The 25888-nt window shown below is 55.4% G+C and overlaps 1 protein-coding gene across 1 annotated transcript in view; it reads right to left on the bottom strand.

The window, feature by feature from the left end:
- Positions 1-2235: 2235 nt before the first annotated feature.
- The window catches only part of IGSF21 (immunoglobin superfamily member 21), a 210319-nt gene continuing 186666 nt past the window's right edge, over positions 2236-25888 (bottom strand). Inside the window, exons 7-10 of the mRNA XM_090024362.1 lie at positions 13707-13792; positions 11432-11624; positions 10722-10760; positions 2236-2477 (exon numbers count right to left, since the gene is read on the bottom strand). Coding sequence (XP_089880488.1) covers positions 2404-2477; positions 10722-10760; positions 11432-11624; positions 13707-13792 — 392 coding nt within the window. The 3' untranslated portion in view covers positions 2236-2403. The remainder of the gene's footprint in view (positions 2478-10721; positions 10761-11431; positions 11625-13706; positions 13793-25888) is intronic.

Here is a 25888-nt window from a genome sequence, read left to right as displayed (position 1 = left end):
AGGCTGGTAAACCCAGAGAGCTCCACAGGAACTAAAACTCAGTGATGGCAAATTTAAGGTGTACGAGATCTGCAACTATACCCTCTGGCATCAGGTGGTACTTTGCCATGGCCACCTTTATAAAGTCAGCATTGCAAGTCAAATGCTGTAAGAAGCTGAACTTGGTATCAAGCGAACTACACATCAGCTAAAAGCCTGGCAAGAGTCCCTTCTACACTACCATGTTGAGAGGAGATTTGTATGTGCACTGAGTGATGTGGAGGCACTGGCTGACAAGCTAGAAATTGAAGCTACCACATTTTCTCATATGCAACATGTAGAAATTGGGGGATGCATGTTATAGTTGAGGGAATATGGTAACAGCAGTTTCTGCCACTTAAGCCTCTGCCAGGTGAAAGTAAAGCTGCACCTGGCTCCCTAGCTGCCAGTGGTAGACACTTTTCTCTTTCCCCCTGGCAGAGGCTCCCCAGGAAAAATCTTTTTTTTTTCTTCATTCTGCCTTTCAAAAACAAGGTGTGCGTTTTATTTGGGGGCATGTTGTATTGAGACGATACATTTCCCCCAGTAAAAGCAACTTAGAACGACGGTAAAGAGAACGTTTGATCCCGAGGCCAGAGACGGACCAAGAACCAATCCAGAAAAGAACTGCAGCGTCGTTTCTCTCTTCTTCTGTTTTGGACATGGCCAGGCAGTCACTTGAAGAAAGACTTCTTTTTTCACAACTTGAGGAATACCATACATCACTTGGTTTTTGTATGATTTGCCCAAAACATCGTAGATGCTTCAGGATGCTGGGATGATTTCAAAAAGGCTATGCAGATTATATGTTCCATTCATAGACCTGGAGATTTTCAAGTGCCAGTGCTTGGGAAAGGTGGGTCTGTATACTAGTCATATGTGTTCTTCACTGAGAAGAACTGAGGCAGAGAGGATACTTGTTTTCAAGAACCTCGAACCTGTGACTCCTGCACTGTGGTTTACACAGACACTGCACACTTATAATTTCAGGTGATTTAGTGGATCTTAGCACAGCTGAACATGTCGTTTGGGGCTCCCTCAAATCAATGGCTGCTTTTGAAAAGGCTGGTCTAGATAATTTGAGAGATGTAGTTAGACATGTCAGTCTGAAGTCAGGTAGAAGGCAGGGTGGATATAAGTGCTTTATACCCTAACCAAAGTAGAGATTTTATATATATGTGTGTGTGTGTATATATGTATATGTATATATATGTATATAATGTGTGTATGTGCATGTGTATGTGTGCTATAGCACAAGTTTTTGTGGGTTGAAGTTTACTTCCTCAAACGCTGTGACCTAATGAATCATCTGATGAAGTGAGTTTCAACCCACAAAAGTCTGACACACACACACAACATTTATAAGGTGTGAATCTACCCTGCTTCCTACTAGATAACTTGCACAAGGTCACATTAGGAATGAGAAACAAGACTCAGCGCTCCTGATACGCAGCCCCCGTATTCCACTAGATCAGTGGTTCTCAGACTTTTTAGTCTGAATGCACCCCCGATAGACTCAAGGCCCTCCTCGAAAAATCTCGGCGCTTGGCTTTCACTCCTTTTTTGTCAACGGTTAAAATGCTTGAGCAATTCTTCTGTTACAAAGATGTCAGAAAGACCACAACATATCAGGATGTTTTTGATGCTCTGGATTCCTGTTTGAAATCTCTGGGCTTACACTGTGAATCCTGGGCACGTCTACACAAGACGCTTAATGCACAGTAGCCTAAGAACACTGCTTAGTAGCGTGCCAGGCAGAAACTGTGCTAAAGTGCAGCTGCGCAGTGTTATTAAGCTAATGCACAGTAACAGTTACTAAAAAACCATGCACCAGTGCTACTGTGCAGTAACCGGAGTTACTGCATGTTTACTTAGTACTTCATTATACAAGCACTAAATTGAATGCGCAGTAACTACTGTGCAATTCATGAACGTGTAGATGCACCCCGTGTAGGTGTTTTCAACCTCCCCAGCATCCTTTAAAGGATCTCAGGGCACCCCAGAGCGCTGTGGCACCCTGGCTGAGATTCACCATTGTAGACATTCTGCCCGTGTGTGTCTAGATGCGGTGCTTTTACAAATCGCAGCACTGAAATTACATCTGCGAAACAGGTGCACTTTCACGTCCAATTACTGGTGGTTGCTTCACACACGCAAAGACCAGACTGCCCTTTGTATAGCCCAATGCTTACATGTGGCATATAATGAGCAGTCTTTTACCAGGGGAATTTTTTTTTTCCTTTTAATTAAATTGACTGAGGAAGCCAAGACACAGACAGAAAGAGACCGATAACAAGACTGTAAATAGTTTAGAAAAAAAAATGAAAACCAGTTGACAGAGATGTAAATTCTGGGTGAAGCTGTTCGGAAGAGGAAGGCAAAACTTCACGTCAGCTCCAAGATCACTGTTAGGGTGAGCGCCAAAACTAGTCTGAAGCTGCTGTGGCTGGTAACGGAACCTGGATGGGAGGAAAACCACAGGGTTAGGGAGAGGGTGACCGATAGCTTCCTGTCATCAAATGCAAGCTCTGTCTGTGCTATACCATGATGCCTCAAACAGGCTAATGGGCCAGATCCTGATCCCAGTTAGAAAAGTGAAGTACCTTCACTGAGTTCAGCAATGTCTCTCTGGATTGATGCCCAGGTCCCTGCAATGCACTGCTAATTATTTGTTGCACTGAAAAATTTCCATCCCACCAGACCAGACAAAGGGCAGAAGAAAGAAAGCATTATCATGTTGCCATTTTAAAGACTGGAGAACTGAGGCACTAGAGGCTGGAAGAGGTGGTGCTGCAGGCAGGCCTGCCTTAGCCCGTGGCTGTGTGGGGTTGTGATGCAGCACAGGGTAGGGGACCTGCTGGGAGGGTCAGAGGAGATGCTGTGCAGACCCCAGGTGGGGAGCACCATCCCCTGGGGCTCAGAGGTCCCCCCACAGCCAGTGCAAGGCTCTGCCTCCCAACATGGGGTGATGGAGGGCAGCCCACAGTGGGGGGCACCAGACCCTTGGGTGCTGGTCTGGGTTTTACCCAGTGGCTGCCCAGTTTGTGGCCCTTCGCTTTTTGAGGGTCTCAGAGGTAGCTCCATAGCTCGACCCCAGTGATGTCAACCAGACCCCAGCCGGGCAGGTAGGGAGTGAGGGGCACCACCTGGGCTGGGTGGGAGGAAAGGGGCTGTGGATCAGGAGTGAGCGGCATAAGGGACGGGTGACTAGGGGTTGGGTGTGTGGGGCACCAGGAGGCTGCAGGTCGGGATTGAGGGGCACCAGCAAGGGGTGGGGAGCAGGGTACTGCTGTTTGGGAGTGAGGGGCACTGGCAGTGCTGGAGTCAGTGGGTCCGGACTGAGGGGCAACAGCAGGGCTGGGGGTGGGATGTGTCTTCTCAGTGAGGGGCAAGAGACTGGGAAGAGGCAGGGCAATGGCATGTCACTGCCCCCCTATCATATTCCCCTCCCCCCCACCTGGTGACAGGTGTCCTCTTTTTTGGACTTGGCAATATGGTAACCCTAGACACAGAGACTGTGTGTGTGTGTGTGTGTGTGTGCACGTGTTTGTGTGCAGAGATGGGGAAGGGTATTTGGGCAGGCGGCCTTCCCGGATATATCTGAGCTGTGCAGGACACGGCTGTTCAGCTCCCCGAGCGCAGCCCGGGGCCGCTGCTCCCCCCAAGCCCAGCCGGGGGCCCGGTGCTGCACAGCGCGGGCTGGGGGTCCCGATTCCCTTGTGGCTGGAGGCCTCCGCGCCCCCTTCTCTGCACCCCTGGGCTGGGGTCGTGCAGGAGCTGGGACCCTGCAGCGGTCCCTCATGAGCAGCCGGACAAGACCGGTGCCCACACCCCAAGGGGGACGTGCCGCGCGGCATCGCTCTTTCCAGGCAGCTCCCGTGGTGGGAAACAAAGGCAAAGGCCGAGCTCTCGGCCTCCCGCTCAACGTCTGTGGACTCGAGCATGGGCGGCTGCAACAAGTCCTCTCGGGCACGGCAAATATGATGGGCCTTGGTCTGCAGCAGCCAGGCAAGTGCCGCTGGGAAAACTAGAGGAAAAGCCGGGCCCAGGGTATGCCGCCCCTGTGCAGGGTCAAACCCCCAGGCCCTGCCTGGCAGCACGGGGCCTTGGCCACCAGGCCGTGAGGCTGGCTGGGCTGCAGCCTTCGGGACTGCCCTTGCTGTGGGGCCAGCGCGTGCACGCAGAGAGCGAGTCAAGGGGCCCAGAAGTGAGGGGCTGAGCCAGCCAGGCCCTGTGGTGTGTGGTGCTGGGCCTCTCTGTGCAGGTGCTGAGGGCCTAGGTTCGGGTCCCGGCCTTGCCTGTTTTGCAGGGAGACGCCGTCCTCTTTCCATGGCGGGGCTGGGCGCTGCGCCTCAAGGGGCCCGCGGCAGCAGGAGCTCCCACCTTCCCTGGTACTCTGGTGGTAAGGGTGCTACCCTAGGTGGCAAAGGTTGTGGGTTCAAGCCCTGGCCTGGCAGGAGCCCTCTGGCCCCTTGCTCCTCTGTGGGTGTGTGTGTGGGTTTTTTTTTTTGAACGTGAGGGGATTTCCTGTTTTGAAGGCCAAAAAAAACCCAGCCAGCTGCCGGGTGGTTCAGGACATTTCCAACTGAGCTACAACTTCAAGTCCCCTCCGACTTGCAACCACCATCACCCCTGAGTTCCAGCTAGAAGGCAAGCGCCGGAGGGGGAAACGGTTGCGTAGTAGATGGCAGCCAGGGGACTCAAGCCGATCAGGGACTTGAACCTGCAGCCCCTGCCACCGCTGGCAGTGTCCCGAACCACCCTGCTAAAGGGCCAACCTGACAGCAGGGCCGCCCCACCTCTCCCTTCACCCGCCTGCCCGCTGCCCTGCAGGCAAACAAGCACCCAGTAGAAAAGGGATAGGCTGCGGGCACCAGCACTTACCCGACAGCCCCAGGACCGTGCTCCCCACCCTGCACCCAGCCAGCCCCCTCCTCCTCCTGCCCCGCCAGCTGGCCCACAACAAGGGAGCCCCTGGCCGGTCAGCCACCCCCCCCCCCCCGCCTTGCCCCACGGCCCAGGGCCAGGACCCCCCTGGGGCATGGTGTCTCCACCTCCCCTGTCAGCTGCTGTCCTGGGCTTCCCCGCAGGGGTGGGCTGCTCTCCTCTGGCCCCCCCCCCGGGCAGGGCCCTTCGGGTCCCTGCTGTGGGGACGGCAGCTCCTGCAGCCACAACCAGCGCCCCCCGCGCGCCCCGGGCCCTGCGCCCGGCAGGGGGGACCAGAGGGGCCAGCCCGGCCACGGCCGCCCTGCACGCCCCCCCGCGCCGCGGCCGGGCAGACAGTGCCGCGGGGGGAAGCGGCGCAGGGGGGCCGGAGCCGCCACCAGCCCCGCGCAGGGTTTGCCTCCGGCCCGCTCCGACGGCCCCGGGGGGGGGCGAGGCGCGGCTCGGGGCGGCCCCGGGCACAGGCCCCGCGTGCCCCCCTCCCCGCACGAGCCCGCGCGGCTCCGGGGCGCCTGCAGCCCCGCGCACAGGCCGGACCCCCGCCCCCGGGGCCGCAGCTGCCGGCGGCCAGGGCGCGGCGGTTCCGGCGCGGGCAGGCCCCGCCCCCTCCCGGCCGGCCGGCGCGGGGGGCGGAGCTCGCTGCCCTCGGCGGCACGAACCGCTCCGGGCGGGGCCGGTCCCGGCGCTGAGGCCCCGCCCCGCTGCCGCCCGGCCGGGCCCGGAGCGAGGTCCTGCGGCCCCGGGGGGGGGGCCCGGCCTGTGCGCGGGGCTGCAGCCGCCCCGGAGCCGCGCGGGCTCGTGCGGGGGGGGGGCACGCGGGGCCTGTGCCCGGGGCCGCCCCGAGCCGCGCCTCGCCCCCCCCCTGGGGCCGTCGGAGCGGGGCGGAGGCAAACCCTGCGCGGGGCTGGTGGCGGCTCCGGCCCCCCTGCGCCGCTTCCCCCCGCGGCACTGTCTGCCCGGCCGCGGCGCGGGGGGGGCGTGCAGGGCGGCCGTGGCCGGGGCTAGCCCCTCTGGTCCCCCCGCCGGGCGCAGGGCCCGGGGCGCGCGGGGGGCGCTGGTTGTGGCTGCAGGAGCTGCCGTCCCCACAGCAGGGACCCGAAGGGCCCTGCCCGGGGGGGGCCAGAGGAGAGCAGCCCACCCCTGCGGGGAAGTCCAGGACAGCAGCTGAAAGGGGAGGTGGAGACACCGTGCCCCAGGGGGGTCCTGGCCCTGGGCCGTGGGGCAAGGCGGGGGGGGGGGGGGGGCCAGGGGCTCCCTTGTTGTGGGCCAGCTGGCGGGGCAGGAGGAGGAGGAGGGGGCTGGCTGGGTGCAGGGTGGGGAGCATGGCCCTGGGGCTGTCGGGTAAGTGCTGGTGCCCGCAGCCTATCCCTTTTCTACTGGGTGCTTGTTTGCCTGCAGGGCAGCGGGCAGGCGGGTGAAGGGAGAGGTGGGGCGGCCCTGCTGTCAGGTTGGCCCTTTAGCAGGGTGGTTTGGGACACTGCCAGCGGTGGCAGGGGCTGCAGGTTCAAGTCCCTGATCGGCTTGAGTCCCCTGGCTGCCATCTACTACGCAACCGTTTCCCCCTCCGGCGCTTGCCTTCTAGCTGGAACTCAGGGGTGATGGTGGTTGCAAGTCGGAGGGGACTTGAAGTTGTAGCTCAGTTGGAAATGTCCTGAACCACCCGGCGGCTGGCTGGGTTTTTTTTGGCCTTCAAAACAGGAAATCCCCTCACGTTCCAAAAAACCCACACACACACCCACAGAGGAGCAAGGGGCCAGAGGGCTCCTGCCAGGCCAGGGCTTGAACCCACAACCTTTGCCACCTAGGGTAGCACCCTTACCACCAGAGTACCAGGGAAGGTGGGAGCTCCTGCTGCCGCAGGCCCCTTGAGGCGCAGCGCCCAGCCCCGCCATGGAAAGAGGACGGCGTCTCCCTGCAAAACAGGCAAGGCCAGGACCCGAACCTAGGCCCTCAGCACCTGTACAGAGAGGCCCAGCACCACACACCACAGGGCCTGGCTGGCTCAGCCCCTCACTTCTGGGCCCCTTGACTCGCTCTCTGCATGCACGCGCTGGCCCCACAGCAAGGGCAGTCCCGAAGGCTGCAGCCCAGCCAGCCTCACAGCCTGGTGGCCAAGGCCCCGTGCTGCCAGGGCAGGGCCTGGGGGTTTGACCCTACGCAGGGGCGGCATACCCTGGGCCTGGCTTTTCCTCTAGTTTTCCCAGCGGCACTTGCCTGGCTGCTGCAGACCAAGGCCCATCATATTTGCCGTGCCCGAGAGGACTTGTTGCAGCCGCCCATGCTCGAGTCCACAGACGTTGAGCGGGAGGCCGAGAGCTCGGCCTTTGCCTTTGTTTCCCACCACGGGAGCTGCCTGGAAAGAGCGATGCCGCGCGGCACGTCCCCCTTGGGGTGTGGGCACCGGTCTTGTCCGGCTGCTCATGAGGGACCGCTGCAGGGTCCCAGCTCCTGCACGACCCCAGCCCAGGGGTGCAGAGAAGGGGGCGCGGAGGCCTCCAGCCACAAGGGAATCGGGACCCCCAGCCCGCGCTGTGCAGCACCGGGCCCCCGGCTGGGCTTGGGGGGAGCAGCGGCCTCGGGCTGCGCTCGGGGAGCTGAGCAGCCGTGTCCTGCACAGCTCAGATATATCTGGGAAGGCCGCCTGCCCAAATACCCTTCCCCATCTCTGCACACAAACACGTGCACACACACACAGTCTCTGTGTCTAGGGTTACCATATTGCCAAGTCCAAAAAAGAGGACACCTGTCACCAGGTGGGGGGGAGGGGAATATGATAGGGGGGCAGTGACATGCCATTGCCCTGCCTCTTCCCAGTCTCTTGCCCCTCACTGAGAAGACACATCCCACCCCCAGCCCTGCTGTTGCCCCTCAGTCCGGACCCACTGACTCCAGCACTGCCAGTGCCCCTCACTCCCAAACAGCAGTACCCTGCTCCCCACCCCTTGCTGGTGCCCCTCAATCCCGACCTGCAGCCTCCTGGTGCTGCCAGTGCCTCATACTGCCACCCCAGTCACCTCTGCCGTTCCCGGTGTCCCCCACTCTTGATCCTCAGCCCTCTTCCCCCCACTTAGCCCTGCCGGTGCCCCTTGCTCCCTACCTGCAGCCCCTGCCGCGCAGCCCTGTCAGTGCCCCTCAATCCTGACCTGTAGCCCCCTGCCTTGCCCCCTAGTCCTGCTGGTGCCTCTCACCCCCACCTGTACCCCCCCCCCAGCAGCTTAGGCACTGCCTTTCATCTGCGATCTGTGACCCTGCCTCTCCCGACACCTACTGGTGTCCCTCACTCCCACCCATGTGTCCTCCTACCCAGTGATGCCCCTCACCCCTGACCACACTGCTGTCTCACTCTCTGTCCCATCCCCTGGCTGTTTGTTGGTGTTTCTTGGGTCTCCTGTAAGGTGATTGGCTGCTGGGATCACAGGGTCACTTTACCCACTGCTCCCAGCTGGCCCCGGAGAGCATAGGGACGGCAATAAAGCCCAGGCATTGGCTCTTATGTTCAAAACCCACCCGGATGCAGAGCAGGGGACCAAAAAAGAGGACATGTCCAGGAAAACCCAGACATATGGGAACCCTGTAGTATGCTTGTCTCTGTGTGCATGCACGCGTACACACACACACACTTACTCTTTCTCTCTCTCTCCCCGTCCCTCATTGCACACCCTTGCAACACACCCTCCTGCTCCTAGCCCCAGGGTACCCACGTGGTCCCTGCGCTCCCATGGTCCAGCAATGCAGCCACTTGCAGGGAAGCAGTGAAAGCTGCAGCAGGCAGAGACTTCCAGGTTGGGAGGATGAGGAGTTGGGGGACTTCCAGGTTGGGGGCTGGACTCAATGATCTCCCGAGGTCCCTTCCAGCCCTAATGTCTATGAAATCTATGAGGGAGGGTGTGGGGCAGGGCCTTGCTGGTGAATCCTCCTGGTTTCCCCTGGGTCCTAGTGCCCCTGGCTCCTGTCATCTTTGACAGGCAGCCTGGAGCAGATAAATATTAATTTCCTAATTTTTTGAAGGGCCCTGCAGGCCAGAAAGAATGACCTGGTGGGCCGGATCCAGCCCTGCGGCCATATTTTGCGCCCCCCCTGCGCTAAGGGATGAAGTGACTTTCCTGAAGTCACAAAGGAAATCCAGGAACTGACACCAGCTCTCCCAAAAGCCTTGTCTAATACTTTAACCACAAGGGCCTCCTGGCTCTCCCAACCCGCTCTGACACAAGCACTGGACCTGGCGCCCCAGCTCTGATGTGCTGACAGGCTAAAATACAGCCGAGATCACAAAGTTGGTGAATTGTTTTGGTTGCTGCCAGGCCCAGGCCCAGGCCCAGGCCCAGGGTGGGGCACAAAACATTGGACCAGAGCTCATTGCTTCATGTCTTAAAGTAAGAAGTAGAGTTGCATTTGAACATTTAATACATCGGGATGTTTCGGAACGTTGCAGGATGATTTTGTGGCTTTTCTTGGCAACAGTAATAAATCACCAGACTGGTACGTGTCTTGGGCCCCTAGACAAGTACGTTTTATTTTTGTATTTGATTGCACTGAAGCAGTGGTATTTTTCAGTGTGGTTCAATGTTTCTGTGATCTCACCACAGTGCTGGGATGTGATTCAATAACTTGTGATCAATCCAACATATTTTATTTTCTGTTTTATTTTTTCCCTCTAGGGCCCGCAATATAAGGTCAGCTCAGGTTGCGTTGCTAAAGAAAAAAGTCAAAGCAAAACCCTAACGCAAAAATAAATAATAATAAAAGAAACCAGACATTTTTTTTGTATAAAGGAATGTCTCATTTAAAAAAAAAATCTGAAATGCCTTTTCATTTTTAAATTAGCTTTAACTTTGGGGAAATATCTGAAAACCTCCCCAAAATGCAACCTCAAGTTCCACTCCAGGTAGAATGCAATGTTTTGTTCCGCCTGAAATCTTTTTTCAGCCGGCTAAAAAATTGGCAAAATTGGGCAAGAAATTATTTTTCGAGTTTTTTGCTGGAAAGACCCCCAATTATTCGTACAGTTCCAAATGCAAGTGAGTGTTCCCTTCTCCTAGGAAGGAGTGAACATGAGAGCAGATGGCACAGTAGGCAAGTGCTGTTCTTTTGCAATCTCACTAGAAGAGACAGACTGGAAGGAGAAGCAATATGAGAAGCTGAAGTGAGAACTGACAGTTCACCCAAGCTGCTTACGGATTGATTGCTTTTCTCCCCTGTCAAAAATTTGATGAAAACCCAAACTTTTCATTTTCTTCCAAATTCTTTTTGTGGTGACGAAAATGCAAAAGACTGATTCCCCTCCCCTCCTCCACTTTGACACCAGAAAATTGAATTTCTTTTCAATGCAGGGGGTTTGTTTTTTTGCTCAGAATCTAAAACTGAGAAAATAATTTTCGCAGAACTTCTAATTTTCTGTCGCAACACTACTTTTTTTTATTGGGGGAAAATGATATTTTGATGAAAAAATATCGACCAATTCAAGCAAGCATGCTAAAAACAAACATCTTTGCCCATTTAGAGGAGCAACTGTCATACGGGGTTTTTTTTCCTTCTGTTGCTTTATTGCTAGTGGTTGACAAACACTGCATGCCATTGACACTTTGTCAGAAAATGTCTGGTTTCTTGGGGTTTGGAAGATGCTTGGCCAGCAAACTGGGCACAGAGGGAGATGCAGCCTCTTTCAAGCGTGAGGCATCCTGTTCTGCCCACTCCTCCCAGAAATGGCTCAAATATTCAGTGCAACTTATAATGAAATGCAAAAGACGGTTAAAACTCACCATTGGAGTCCTCTGTTCCTCTTGGAATATTTGGGTTTTCTAGTTAAAATAAAACATAGAAACAGAATTAGACGCTAAACCTAGATAAGGTAGCATAAAAAAGAGCTTTATGTGCACACTTGTCTCTTGGCATGGGACACTATTAGTGTTTCCTTTGCACCATCGTGGCACTTTGCCTTCTGCAAGAAGAAAATCCCAATGTTGGGGGGCCAACAGAGCAAGGAGCCCTATGAAAGTTAGCTGCAAACTCCTGGGACTTGTTGCATGTCATTAGCGGGAACTGAGCCTCATCTCTCGTGCAGATCAGAAACTCGAGGGCTGATAAATCAGGCGCTTTCTCCTTTTCCTCAGCTTTGGGCCTTTTCCTCATGCATCAGTTAAGAATAGTTTCCAGATCCCCCTCTCTGCTCAGTGGATGGCCATTTCTTGAAAAGGCCCCTGACACTTGGTAATGACAGTCACACTCCAACTTCCATGCAGCACGCAAGAAGTTGGGCGTGAGGTCTTGTTTGCAGGGAGTGATGGATGAATGAAGCGTGCTGTGCCGCAGAAGTAGGGGGAGAGGGTGGAGAGTCATAGCACCCTGGCACTGGCAGAGCCACCAAGCCTATTGGTGTAATATTGGTGGTATTGGTGGAATAAGGCTATTGTGAACAAGCTAGAAAAACACAAGAGATAGGGACAGTCTTCCCCAAAAATATGCTACATACCAAACACTATCAGCCTGGTGTGGGTGTCTGTGGACCCTAACGGGTTCTGCGCGGTGCAGCGGTACATGGAGCCGTTTAACTCGGCCGGCACTCTCTCCAGAACCAACTCCTTCCCGTCATGCTCGGTGCTACCATCGAGCAGCCTGCTCCCAACGCGGGTCCAAGTGAACAAGGGCTCAGGGAAGACTTCATTCTGCAACCCAAGGGAGAAAACACATCTTTACAAGTGATTTTTACTACAAGGAGCAACAAACTGTACAGCAACCTCCGCTGCCCCCCCCGAACGCTAACAGAATAGCAGGGACAGAGACGTTAGGGAACACACTGATTTTCTCAAAGAACCGGTCACAGAGGCTTAAGGCCAGAAGGGCCCATTCATCCAGGGCAGTAGTTTGCAATCTTTTTTTTCATTGGTGGACCCCTAAACATTTCGAATGGAGGTGCGGACCCCTTTAAATTGTAAGTATGGCTATTCACATACTTTGGGCTGATCATAGTCCTCTTTTGCAGACCTCTTAGCCATAGTCTGCGGACCCCCAGGGGTCCATGGAGCACAGGTTGAAAACCACTTATCTAGGGCTAGTTTAGACTACAAAGACTTGCGGGGGGGGGGTCAGTTTTATCAGCATTGCCTTCAGGTGGAGGCAGGCATGGGTTACAACACCACCTTCCCAAAATAACGTAAGCAGTCCTCACGATGGGACCTGTTGGTGCTGGAGTTGTGAACGCCAGGGGGAATTTTGCCAGAATAACCATGTCCGTTAGGGACGTGCTTTGTTCACACTCCTCGCCGACACACTCACGCTAGCAAAACTTTTCAGGGGCTCAATGGCCTCCGAGCATGTTAGAGCCTCTCCAAGTGGAAAAACAGACTGGCCTTGGTCATCACTGCAGTGCTAGAGCTCAGCAGGAGGGGCTCACTACACTGCGCCTGTGTGTGCAGAGGGGCACTAGCCTTCCTCTTGCAGGAGCAAGGATGTGGCTGGGTGCCTGAGTAAGGCTCCCTGGAGGCTTGTGCCTTTCTTGCGGTGGGTATCTGGGTGAGCTAGATAAAAGCTGGCCGGGGTCTGTCTACACCAGCTGCAATCACTCTGCTTGCCTTCAGTGTAGGCATCCCCTTAGAGGCGCTCAAAAGGCGGAATAAATTAAATGGCACTTAGATTTTTTAGCCTGCTTAGCTGTGTTAGCCACAGATAAAAAGGCATTAAGCAGATCGCAAAGCCTCAATACACTGTTTGCAGTTACAGGCATGGGATACAACTTAAAAGAGAGCAGGGTGTGTGTGTGTGTACCGCTTTGCACCTTCAGCCTGTGCCAGGTGGGCAATGAGTGCTACCAATCGGAGGAGCTGGAAGAAGACTGGCAACCTCTTTATAATGGGTGGTGATCGCAAAGGACCTCAGGCACTGGAGAGTTTAGCCTCTAATGACAAACTGCTTAACCCATTTGGTGATTTTTAGTGGCTTGTCTTCGGGAGGAATGAGGGTGTTTTGTAACCGCCTGCTGGGTCATCCAGGCTGACTACACAAGGGGAAACCTCAACCTCTTGCCTCCTGTTAAAACTATAAACTGCTTTGCCTGGACTTCTGGTTGTGAGCATTAGTTAAACACACACCTTTCTTTCTTGGTGAGGACCGCCCCCCCGCAGTTATAAAGGCCTCATATTTAGTCTAGGGGGAGAATACCCCTGCGTCTGTGCCAGTAAGTCTCAGACTAGGTTCATAATTTCTTTTCCAATCATTTCAAAGTATAAATAGTCTGGGCTGGAGATGTACAGAAGTGTTGGCAGTTGTTGAGTGAAGTGATTTCAATTAGAGGAAATAGCCTTTGACAAGAAATCAATTTTTAATTGAGAGAAAAAAGCCAGTTTCAAGAGCGGAGGATGTAAGCAGGAGTGCAGAAGAACCGGACACCTTGTTTATGTGCAACCGGTGCAACTGGCCTCACCTGTCAAGTAACCGGGCACGTAAGTGCCATCATTACCCATTTGCACGCGCAGTTCCTTGCTGCGCGCATGGTGCTGCACAGCCTGCCAGCACGCCAGGAGCTGCTCAGTGGCACGACCTGCTTTTGATAACAATTAAGCCCTGAAATCAAACCCGACCCGTGCACGCCACTTCGTCAAACAGAAAGAAAAGCACTCTGCTCCTTTGTGAGTCTTGATAAATCTGCTGCAGTGGAAGCCTTGGCACGCAACAGGCGCCTATCGCCATCTGCCAGTGCCACCGATACCATGCTACGCTGAAGCGCTCAGACTGGGAGGAAGCCTGCCGACCTGGAAGCCCTGTACCAAGATGCGAACGGTGTCTCCGACCCGGGCTCTCGACGGGGTCATCATGATCTTTGGGCCTTTGGGAGCAACTGTAGAGAAACAGGAGAGTAAGAGAAGAGAGGTCAACAGAGCTTCGAGGCCCAGCAAAGACAAGTGCTTTTCCAAAGAGAGCTCTTGTCTCAACTGAGTCACGCGGGGAAGAGTCGCTGAGGTGATCGAGACCCATCCAGGGGGAGTGCAGCCTAATAGATGCCTAGATTACGCTGTAGTTAAACCGATGGCGGTATGCCTGATACATGGATGGGTAGTCAGATGCCTACGTGATGCATGGACAGCCAGAGAGATAGACGGCTACTTTCATGACTGATAGATGGACACACGTTTCTTTAGGTGACTGATAGGCAAGTACCTTCAAGACGATAAATGGATAGACAGATTCCTACGTGATGGATAGGCGGATACCTGCATGAGACAGGCGGAAAGGCAGATATTCATGTGCTAGGCACCCCTGCGTGGGATCACTTGCTGGGCAAGTAGATTTTTATTGCATATTTATTCAAATGATTCTTTTACTAAAATCAATCAAACATTTCCTGAGGCACCAGAGGCAGATAGGAAAGCCGGGACATGGTTTAAATTAAAAGCTTTTTTTTTTTTTTAAAAGGGAACCCCTCCCATGAAGTCCAGCATTTCTCCGGGACCACTCGGGCTTTCCTCTCCCCACTTGAAGACGCACAAGAATGAACATATGAGATTCCCATTGAGATCCATGGCAACATGCCCTTTGATTTTAACAGGGAAAGCCCAGCCTTTAAACCAATCCCATAGATAAAGGAATACCCAGCTTTGCTTACCATAATTTTTCAGGGTTTTTTTTCACCCTTTTCCTCCTTTCCCTTTTATTTATCCTCCTTGTCTTTCCTCCCTTCTGCCCGCTCTTTACCTCCTTTCTTTTCGACTAGGGAAATCTCAGATACCTCCAGAGAGTCACCCTCAGATGTTGCATTAGGAAGTCTCTCGAGGCACAGGGCTGTCTCTGAGCTGCTCTGCACCACCCAGCGATGCCAACCCTGCCGACAGCTCAAACCCTCACTCGATTCAATGCCTCCTTCCCCCTTCCTTGCACAGTGGCCCGCTTCTGCATCAGGAGGCTCCTCATGGAAAGCTGGCATCGTGCGGTGCCCTCCTCTCCCAGCACCAGCCCAGTACCCATCCCCTTCCCCCTTGCCCAGATCACGGTTTCATTTGTAGTGACTCTGAAAACCTAGTTGGTAATTATTAAAAGAGCTCCGTGCTGGGCGTTTGGCTAAGCCAGGAAAGCGGTGACCCTGCAGGCACCGAGTGGAGAGAGAGGGCTTGCTTGCTAATTAGCACGCTGGGATGGACGGGGCTTCGTCTGCAGCAGGAACCCATGTCCTGGAAGAGACCAGGGATGGAGCCAAAGGTGCAGCTGCAAAGGTGTGCTGTTGCCAGGGCAGCATCATGCCAGCTCCTCAGTCCCTGCCGCCTTGCTTCATACCACCCAGGGTGTTTCAGGGTCAAGACCAAGCAGCCACCGTGCACAGAGGAGGTGCCTCAATTGTACCGTGCCCGTTTTGCTGGATGCCCGGCTCCCGGTTGACACAGCGACTGGCTGACTGTTTGATCAGCTCCCTGCGTCACCGGCTCCGGTGCTGTTGCCTTGCCTTGTTAGTGCCAATCTCAAGGGATGGGGTAGCAGTGCCATGGCTGGCTACATGGGAGTGCCAGCACCGGGCCTCCCCTGGGGCTTCTTGCTGTGCGGGCATGGAGAAGGCATGTGTCTGCTGTGATGGGAGCTGTCTTATCTTTTGCTGGTGCACAGAAGTGTAGCGCTGGTAGTTGGCCCTCCCTTTCCTTGGATGGCTGGTGGTGGTGGGATGGCCGTGGGGAATTCGTCCATGCCGTGGCAAGAGGGAGAGCAAAACCCTTCTGGATGAGCACTGTGCCTCCCAGGGGCTTTAAAAGTCACGTCCCTCTTTGTCTGGTACTTTCCAGCAGGGTAACTCAAAATCGCACCATCCAGCTCTGGCGAGTCGCACTTCCTCCACCTCTGCAAGTCGTGCAGCTTTCACCCACGGTGCTCCCATTTCCCGACCCGTGTTTCCTGCCACCACCCTGATCTGCCCCAGCGCTCCCACGCGGCAGCCCGCCTCCCCAGCACTTTGTCAACACACCTGTCTCCTGACCTAGAAGACAGCCTCCCTCCACACACGTGTACATACACGAGAGATTATCACAAGGCACAACAACCCGCTTCCTGGACCAAACCAGTCAGTGGAAGGCTGCATCTGTGCCAGATGTGAGACCCCCAGGATCTGATTTGCAGAGGTGTAGCTTCCCGTCCCTAAGAGAGATGGGCTCTCTGCTCCTCTCTACTTCAGACTTGCAATGTCTCATTCTGGGCCACCAAAACCCCTGTTCAACCTCGGAGTGGCCTAGGGTCGTCGTAACAAGGCTGTTTTGCAAGTCAGAGCTCTAGGAGATGGTTTTACAAAGCTGCATGGGGAGGTCACGCTACTGTGTGTGTGTGTGTGCATGCATGTGGGTGCGTGTGGAGAGAGGGCAGGGTGTCTTTTAGGTCAGGATCCAGGTGTGGTGACAGAGTTGGCAGAGAAGCCAGCAGTGGATTCGCAAGGAAGTCTGCTGGGCAATCCCGAGCTGCCCGGGTGAGCCGGAGCCCAGGAAGGTCAGGACTGACGGTATCAGCACAACTGCGTCTGTCCAGCACATCTTGGCAGTGCCGTGGGAAACTCCCACCGCCCGCATGCCCTGCTTCATTGCTACCCGGTGATCAGAGTTGCACAGGAGCTCCAAGTAAAGCTTTCTTCTTTGCTCTTTCCAAAGCCGAGGCTTGCTGAGCAGCTGGGGTACCTGCTCTCTTCTCGGCGGTGGCGTGACTGTGATTTCTGGCTGCCGCGTCCCCTGCATTCCCACACCTGCAAAACCCAAATCAGTTCCCTTCCAGGAGCCAACAGAAGAGCATTTATAAGGCCCCATGATGAATAAATCAGAGCCAGGGAGAGGCCCGGGCCCCGCCTGGCCTGTTGTGTATGATTGCTTCTGGCAGGAAATTTATTTTAAATGTTTCCTTGAAATACAAATGGCACCGGGCGGGGACGTCTGGGGACGTGGAGCCTCATCTGCAGTCGGGTCGATGAGGGCTGGCTGAGGCTTTTAGCAAGGGTGACAGGCCCTGGTGCATTTGCAAGCAGTGAATTAAGAGCCATTGCTTTTTTTTTACAGGGACCGTGAATCTTCTGCTGTCTGACACTGCAAATGGCACCTGGTTTAGCTTTGCCCCTTTAGCAGGGAACATCTGGTGCCTGGTAACATATGGGTCCTTTTAGCTGGTGAACAGACATCCGTACCCACCAGCGAATTGGCCTGCTGACTGCACCGCGGTGGAATCCATCCCGAGGAGTGAATCACAAAGCCTCAGAAAACACGCTCGGGCTCTGGTCTCTGGAGCCGGCAGGCACATGCGGTCCCCAGCAGCTGAGCAGCCCTCTGCTTTCCTGTAAATTGAGGGCATTTCTGCAGGGCTTCTGTGGTGCCCTTCTCATCCCGCATTGCTGTAATTATAGTACAGACGTACTGGAGGCTCTGCAGAGACATGCTTACAGCTATCAACACATCTGACCTAGGAACAGGCCCCACCAGACCAGGTTTGGCCAGGGCTGAAGATGAAGGTGTACGAGTGACGGGGCAATGACAGAGCCATGTGGACCAGGAGCAGGTTTCTTCCAAACCCCCATCAATTAAGCCCTGAAACGGGAAGATCTCACCCCAATTTTTCCTCCACCGCATGCGACCATGGGCATGCTCTGCTGGCACATAACCAGTGCCGAGTCCTTGCTCTTAGTGAGGATGTGTGCACTGCCGGCCCTGCTCATCTGCTCCTGCCATGTCCTGGCGGGATCGCTGCATGCCCTGCTCATCTGCTCCCACTCCCACGTATCAAACCCAAAAAGCCAGCTGCTGCAGGGCACCCTCAGAGCCTGCTCTCAAGCACACCGGAGGGCGAGGTCTCGCAGCTATAAGGGGATGTCCTTGGTGTGACTTCACTCCTGGACATCCAGTGCGATGTGTGCAAGCAGGGGCGGGTGGGGTGCGCGGTAAGGAGTGTGTCCCCACTGGGACACACCATGGATGTAGTGTAGACATGGCCGGTAACACCTGGTGGCCTCACATGCAGAGGTTGGTTATGCTTTGTGTAAAAATGTACTTCATTTTACCTTTCAATTCTCACATCTGCAATGTGAAAGGATGGAGACGAGCCCCTCTGTGACCTTCTCTGTACTGCTCCTCACCTGCTACAGCTCTAGCAGATGCAATTCCTCTCCTTTTCTGCCAGCCCCATCATCCGATCTACTTAAACCACGCTCTTGTCCGGTGTTTTGCTGGCCGGCAATCAGCTCCTTAAGCCCCTGTCTTACGTTTGTATTTGCTGGAGTTCTTGCTCTTTACTGCCGGCTTCACTTCCATTTCCTGAAGGAGTCTCTGTGGCTCAGATTACCACTTGCCCTTTGACATTTAACCATGCTGCTATTTTCCTCACCTCCCTGCTTCCTTGATGCTGTCGTAGCTCTGTGCAAAGGTGCTCAACTTCCGTACGGTGTTGATTGTACTCGGCACCTCCGGAAACCAGACCCACGGATGTTCACTTCCCCTCCAGCGTAGGGCAGACCCGCGAGCTGGCTCCTGCCCTTCCTGCTTCTCCACTCCTGGATGCCGTCCTCTCCTGGGCCCCTCTCTCCTGCTTTTCCTCTTGTTACCTGTCAGAAGCACTGTCAGATTTCATCCCTTCTTAAAACAGCACAGCCTCCCACAGTGGTTTCTTCTGGGGGAAGATCTCATTCCTCCAGGACCTGAAACTCCAGTTACAAGGCCTTTAAGGTTGCCCGAGTGCTGATGCAGTGTCTTATGGCTGCAGCTCATATGCCACCTCTCTGTCGCTGCAGCTGGATGTCCTAGTATTCATTCACTAGCCAGGAAATTCTCACTGCCGTTCTAGTTCCTTATACTCCCCCAAAAAGTGCATCTCAGCAGAGCTGGGTTCAAAGCGATCCCTACAGGTGTGCAGTATAAAGCGTCAGGTCAGAGTGAGCCCATTGCAGCGGGCACTGATAACTCTGCCACCCAGCTTGGGTTTAAGTCTGGCCTTTTCACAAACAAGTGTGCAAGCCCAGTGCTTGCATGTGCTAGTATTCAAGGGGCCCATCCCAAGGCCAGGTTTGATATTCCAGCCCATCGCTTTGGACTCTGGAAAGGATCTGGACACTTGCAGAAAGTATAAGGAAACCAGGAAGCGAGCAAGCAAATGCCGGTCCCTGAGTTGGGCTGCAGTTGGCCGTCGGGGCTCTCTGCCCGTGGAGAGCTGACTGCTGTCTCTGGGGGAAAAGCTATAACCATGCCATTCACTCTGGTTATGCCACCGTGCACTGCAGGTAATGGGGCAGTCACAGTGCTTCCCTGCATTGGAGGGCATCGGCTGGTGGTTCCCTATATCTTCTCAAGGAGCTCCCGATGCAAGCAGACTCGATTCTCTAAATCCTACAACGTACTGGAAATCAGCCTTTACATGGGAATGGCCACTGAGCTCATTGCTGGTTGATAGGCTGCACACACCAACACCTTCTTCAGCCCTGGTGCATGGTGCTGCTTTCAGATTCTCCAAGTCAACTTTTGATTTCGACAAGGCTGGACTGACACTTTGCCTAAGCTGCTGGGCCATCGTTTCTCTGCTGCTGCGCACTGCCCTGCATAGAGGGCTTGTTCACAGTGGAGGGTTTCAGGAGGTAGCTGCAAGGAAGTGAGGAGGAGGGGGTTTCATAGTTTCATAGTTTCTAGGGTCAGAAGGGACCCTCTCCATGCTGTCCACATCCCTCCTGAAGTGCGGCGGCCAGACCTGGACGCAGTACTCCAGCTGCGGCCTGACCAGTGCCGCACAGAGGGGGAGGATCACCTCCCTGGACCTGCTCGAGATGCATCTGTGGATGCATGACAAGGTGCGGGCGGCCTTCCTGACCGCGTCCCCACACTGCCGGCCCATGTTCATCTTGGAGTCAATGATGACCCCCAGATCCCTTTCCGCCTCCGTGCTGACAAGAGGGGAGTTCCCTAACCTGTAGGTATGGAGCCGGCTGTTCCTCCCCAGGTGCAGCACCTTGCACTTGTCTGTGTTGAATCCCATCCTGTTCTCATCCGCCCACCCCTGTAACCTGTCTAGGTCTGATTGTAGCCTGTTGCATCCTTCCAGTGTGCCCACGTCCCCCCACATCTTAGTGTCATCAGCAAATTTGAACAGGTGCTTTTTACCCCCTCGTCCAAGTCACTGATGAAGATGTTGAACAGTGCGGGCCCGAGGACCGAGCCCTGGGGGACCCCACTGCCCACGTCCCTCCAGGCTGAGAAGGACCCATCCACCACCACCCTCTGGGTGCGGCCCACCAGCCAGTTGGAGACCCGTTTGACTGTGTGGGTGTCGACACCACAGCCCCCCAGTTTCTTAATGAGAACGGGGTGAGAGACAGTGTCGAAAGCCTTCCGGAAGCCCAGGAAGACGATGCCCACTGCTCCCCCTGCGTCTAACGATCTGGTGATCTGATCGTAAAAGGCCGCCAGGTTGGTCTGATAGGACCTGCCCCTGATGAACCCGTGTTGGTTGCCCCTAAGCATGCAGTCCCCTGCTGGCCCCTCCTGGATGTGTGCCAGCATAATTTTCTCGAACAGCTTGTCTAGGATCGAGGTAAGACTAACCGGCCTATAGTTTCCCAGGTCCTCCTTCCTGCCTTTTTTGAAGATGGGGACCACGTTGGCCCTCTTCCAGTCCTCCGGTACCTCACCAGAGCACCACAAGTGCTCGTAAAGCCGTGCCAGGGGACTGGCAATGACCTCGGCCAGTTCCTTTAGTACTCTAGGGTGGAGATCATCCGGGCCGGCTGACTTGAATACGTCCAACCCCTCCAGAAGCTCCCTAACTAAATCCTCACTAACCTGTGGCCCAGGTGTGCCTGCCCCGGGGCCCGAGGGGGGCCCAGCAGGGAGGTGGCTGTCCTGGTCCCTACTTAGGAAGACGGAGGCAAAGAAATCGTTAAACACGTTAGCTTTGCTGTCTGGTGTGACGACTAAGTTTCCCAACGCGTCCTGTAAGGGCCGATGTGCCTAAAGCCAGAAGAAGGGTAGAGAGAGAAACCTGATGAGTGCCTCCCCCCTACCAGATGTGAACAAGAGCCTCTGCATAAAACGAATGGCATCAAACCTGACACCGAATTTCTCATCAGTCGCCTACTGTGGCTGGGTATAAAAAGGAGCTGGCTAATTTTTATGGGCATTAATAAACCCTGGCGCGGTAGTTATGCATGTTCATAAAGGGCTAATCAAATTTTATGCTTCGGGGTGTAAGCAGATCACCTATGGGAGTGAGGAAGGGCATGGATGGCTGTGCATCCTGCGCCTACAGCACCGCACGACTGGCAGGTTAGAAGCTTGGTGTGTGTGCGTGCATGTGCACGTGCACGTGCACATGGTGGGAGGGATAGGTGGGTATATGGTAAGTCCCAGGAGAGGGACCAGCTGAAGCCATATGGATCCCTTTTCTGGTGGGAGGTGGACTCCTACCTGAAGAAGGGTCCACCTTGGCTGCTAGCAGCAGGTGCAGGCCATACCTGGGGGTGGTTTTGTTTCCGTCCTGCCACGACAGTGAGCATACGGGCCGGAGGGGACTTTCACCCCAGCACAGCCAGTCTTTTTGCCATGCAGTTGAGCACAAGAGGCACTGGGATTTTTTACGGGGGCCAAGATGCTGCCGAGTATGGGGGAAGCTGAGCAGTGATGTGATTGCCGTAAACTGCACATCTCCGAGCCGTTGCTGGCACCTCTCAAAACACGCTCCCATATTAATAAGCATGAAAGCGCATCACTCATTAAGTAGCTCTGGCCTCCAGAGACAGCAGGCGTCGGCAAGCTAACGAGGCGGAGCATAAATGAAAGCTACCCTGCCCCCCACTCCGCCTGACAGGTGATTAATCGCCTGTGACGGCCTGACACAATGTTCCCCGCTAACGGAGAAAGGCGGTGGCAGGATCCTTGCATCCTTGCTCCCTTTCCCAGACTCCACCTGGATTCCCTAACTCGAGGCTGCTGAGAAGCCACTTCTCCGACCTCGCACGCGTGCTTTGGGTGGTGGCTTGAGCGGGGGTCCTTTGAGTCAGAGCAGGAGGGAAGCATCCCCTGCAGGCACGCGGGCCAGAGCAGCAGCTCCGTCCCTGACTCTTGCCTCGGATGTCTCCTCTCTTTAGCCCCCTGCCAACTTCTGGAGCCCCTGGGCTCCCAGCTGCCACTTGCAGTTTGCATTCGCAGTCCCTCCAGGACCGGGCGATGGACGATGCTGTCGATGCTCCCCGTGCTGGGGAGAGAAGGCTGCGTTGGGTTGGGGAGCTGGTGGCCAAACGAGGGGTGCCAGCTGTGGTCTGCCAAGGAAGCACCGGTGTCAGGACTTCAGCACAACTCATCCAACTGAGCGGCTGCCCTGTCTCTGCGCAGGGCCACTGGGCTGGGGGTCTCTCAGGGCAATTTGCAGAGGGCAGTTCTCACCCGAGGTCCCACTGGGCAGCCTAGGCTCAGAGGGGAGCCGTGGGGCTATGGGGTGACTGGCTGCTTGGGAGGGCTCAGCCGGTCTCAGACTTTGCCTCTTGGTTCCTCCTCTGAGATCCCGAGGTTGGGCAGCGCTGAGGTGAGCTGGGACGCTCGCTGAACGGCATCCTGCAGAGACGGCCCTGAGCTGCAGAGCTCAGACCTGGAACTGGATCTGCCCAGCGTTCGAGGGCGAATGATGGGGTGGGGGTTCACACAGGGCTCGGTCCTGAAGACTTCTCAGGTGAAAGTATCTGCAGTGCCGGCTTGACTTTTCCTTGCTTTTGACAACTCCAAGCAGAAGTTTGGGCGTGGGGTATTTTATTGCTGGCAGAGATGCTGCCAGCGGCCTCTGCTGCCAAGCTCGCTGCTAGGAAGGACACGGTGGGTGGCAGTGTCACCTCCTCATTTACACCTGGTCGCTTTGTCACATCCACTGATGACATCAGGGTTGACGTCATAGGGTCCTTCTTGGTCATCAGTGAGGGCTGATGCTGGGACTTCCAGAGCTAAAGCGCTGAACTAATACAGCTGGAGCAAGAGGTCCCAGCCCACCAGTGTCCAGCTAGAGCAGAGCGCTGTCTCTCTCCGACCCGGAGGGCAGATTCCTATTTCACAGCGAGGGTTGCCCAAACGGCAGTTTCCTGGTTGCGTACAGTTTGTGGCACTTGTACACAGTCTGTGTCCACACGGCTACTGAGCGTGCAGGGCAGGCTACAGGCCGGTCAGGCAGATAGAGGAGGGGGGCTCCCGTGTTTCCGCACCAAAAGCTGAGTCCTTAGGGCCCTCTGTGCTCACCCAGGCAGTGGGAGGTGCAGGTTATAGGCCCCTTGAATGAGAGAGGATTTGAAGATACATGTCTTTGATGTTCCAGCACAGCGTGCTAGGTGTCAAGCCACAGGGCAGGTATTGTTGTGGCCTCTCTAGCGCTCCTTTTGAAACCAGTTCCCTGCACTGCCAAGAGAGGCAGATATGTGGGAACAGGAGGAAGAGAGCAGATGGCACTGGATGATGCACAGTGGTGGCACTGGGTGATGCACAGTGGTGGCACTGGGTGATGCGTAGTGGTGGCGCTGGGTGATGCGTAGTGGTGGCGCTGGATGATGCACAGTGGTGGCGCTGGGTGATGCGTAGTGGTGGCACTGGGTGATGCACAGTGGTGGCGCTGGGTGATGCGTAGTGGTGGCGCTGGGTGATGCACAGTGGTGGCGCTGGATGATGCACAGTGGTGGCGCTGGGTGATGTACAGTGGTGGCGCTGGGTGATGCATAGTGGTGGCACTGGGTGATGCACAGTGGTGGCGCTGGATGATGCACAGTGGTGGCGCTGGGTGATGCACAGTGGTGGCGCTGGATGATGCACAGTGGTGGCGCTGGGTGATGCACAGTGGTGGCGCTGGGTGATGCACAGTGGTGGCGCTGGATGATGCACAGTGGTGGCGCTGGGTGATGCACAGTGGTGGCGCTGGGTGATGCACAGTGGTGGCGCTGGATGATGCACAGTGGTGGCGCTGGGTGATGCACAGTGGTGGTGCTGGGTGATGTACAGTGGTGGCGCTGGGTGATGCACAGTGGTGGCGCTGGGTGATGCACAGTGGTGGCGCTGGGTGATGCGTAGTGGTGGCGCTGGGTGATGCACAGTGGTGGCGCTGGATGATGCACAGTGGTGGTGCTGGGTGATGCACAGTGGTGGCGCTGGATGATGCATAGTGGTGGCGCTGGATGATGCACAGTGGTGGCGCTGGGTGATGCACCAGGCTACAGCCTGGGGGGCCAAGACATTGTGCTGGGCTGTCAGAAATAGATTCAAATCCCTTCCTGGTGACAGGGACTAGATGCTTCAGCCTCCTGTTCCTTACCACTCAGCTGCTGGGTGGTTTTGGGACTTATCCTGCCTGGCCAGAGCACAGATTAACATGGATGATCAGGAGCTGCGCGATGACCGTGTGGCCACGGTGCGGGTGAAAGAGCATTGCAGCGTGTCTCTAAAGGCCAAAGACAGCAGTTAGACAGCTGGCAGACTGGGTTGTTGGGGCAGGTAAAGTGAAACAGGATTCAGCCTCGACTAGGTTGCTTAGGTTTGAGATGGGTCCAGTGTGGATGGGGTCGGAGACATCAGGACTGTGATGTTCCCAGGTGCTTGGGTGCCTCCGTTCTCCATCTCTAAAAGGGGGGCAACAATCTCTGTCTGTCTCGTCTGTACCAACTGGAAGCTCTTCTAGTGGGGCCTGTCTTTGGGGAATGGGTTTGTACCGTGCCAATCCTGGGCTCCGGTCTGGGTAGGCAGGGGACAGCCCAGCTAGAGTAGTCATAATATGTCCAAAAGCACAGTCCCGCGGATCTCGTTCCCCGGAGGAGAAAGAGGCATTACTGCTGAGACGGGGAGGCAAAAAGAGGTTGCCGCAGAACTATCCCCCTGTATCTTTTCTCCTGAGTGGGAGTGGATGTGGGCCTTGCACCTATTATCTCCGATAGCATCAGGAAGGGCAGGCAGCTATATATAGCATCGCTTCTCAAGGAGGAGCGGGGGTTCGGCTTAGCAAGTACCTGTCTGCAAAGCATTTAGCTGTTTCTGCGGAAACCCATTGTCTTGGAAGTGTAAGATTTATGTCTCCCTCAGCCAAAGGCGGCTTTCCAGCCAGGATTAACATAAAAGGTATTTTGTCTTTAATATGTAAATGCCGGAGCCTGACAGGAGAGAGTCGTTCTTCGCAAGGTGAGGCTCAGTGAGCTGTTTGATCAGGACACCGTTCTTGGGATTAGCTCCTTTTAGACAGCAGCTAATCTTTTTCCAGCCACGGCAGATTGGTGGGGTGGGAGGGGGGGAGATGGTGGAGCCAGGGGGTGTTGGAGCCAGATCCATTTTAATGACCTTTCGGAGGGGATTAACGCCTCGCTGGATGGATGGAGCGGTGCTGTTCGCCTCCCGGATCGGTGCACGGCACCCGGCGGTGGGGTTCGGCTTTGGGAATGGGCCTCTCGTGGCACCTCAGTTATCTTTGCCACCAAAAGTGCAGCTGCCGGGGTTGTGACAAGCGGCAGAAAACAGAGAGAGCTGAAAGGAGGGGTCTTCTGCTGCACTCCCCCTCTCGCGTGGGCGCCAGGATCTTGGTGGGGCTCTGTCACAAAAATAAAATCTAAACTCCACTTCTTGGGTCCTGCTTGCAATTGAGGGAGAGGAGGAGGACAGAGGCACCCGGCTCTCTCTCACGTGCCGAGCACAACCTCTCTTCCACTGTAACCGTGAGCGCGCCGGCATTTTGAGGCATCCCGGGCAGCTCGGTGGCCAAAACGAGCGAACGCTGGCTTGAGACTCGAGACCTGGCTTCTGTTCCCAGTTCTGCCACTGGCCGCTTGGCTGTCCTAAGGCCTTCCTTGTGCCTCGCTTCCCCCAAGATCCAAACAAGGATAAAAAGCTGACCACCTCTGTAAAGTTGGGGGAGAGCTACTGATGAAAAGCCCCCATGAAAGCTAGACGTTGCTTTTACCCAGCATGTCAGCTGCAAGCTGTTGGCTAGCTACGATGGTCTA

Source organism: Crocodylus siamensis, chromosome 12 (assembly GCF_052110815.1).
Source record: "Crocodylus siamensis isolate JL-2025a chromosome 12, ASM5211081v1, whole genome shotgun sequence".
NCBI classification, from domain to species: Eukaryota; Metazoa; Chordata; order Crocodylia; family Crocodylidae; genus Crocodylus; species Crocodylus siamensis.
Note: the sequence above shows the minus strand (reverse complement) of the source record. Positions and strands in the feature narration are given on the sequence as shown.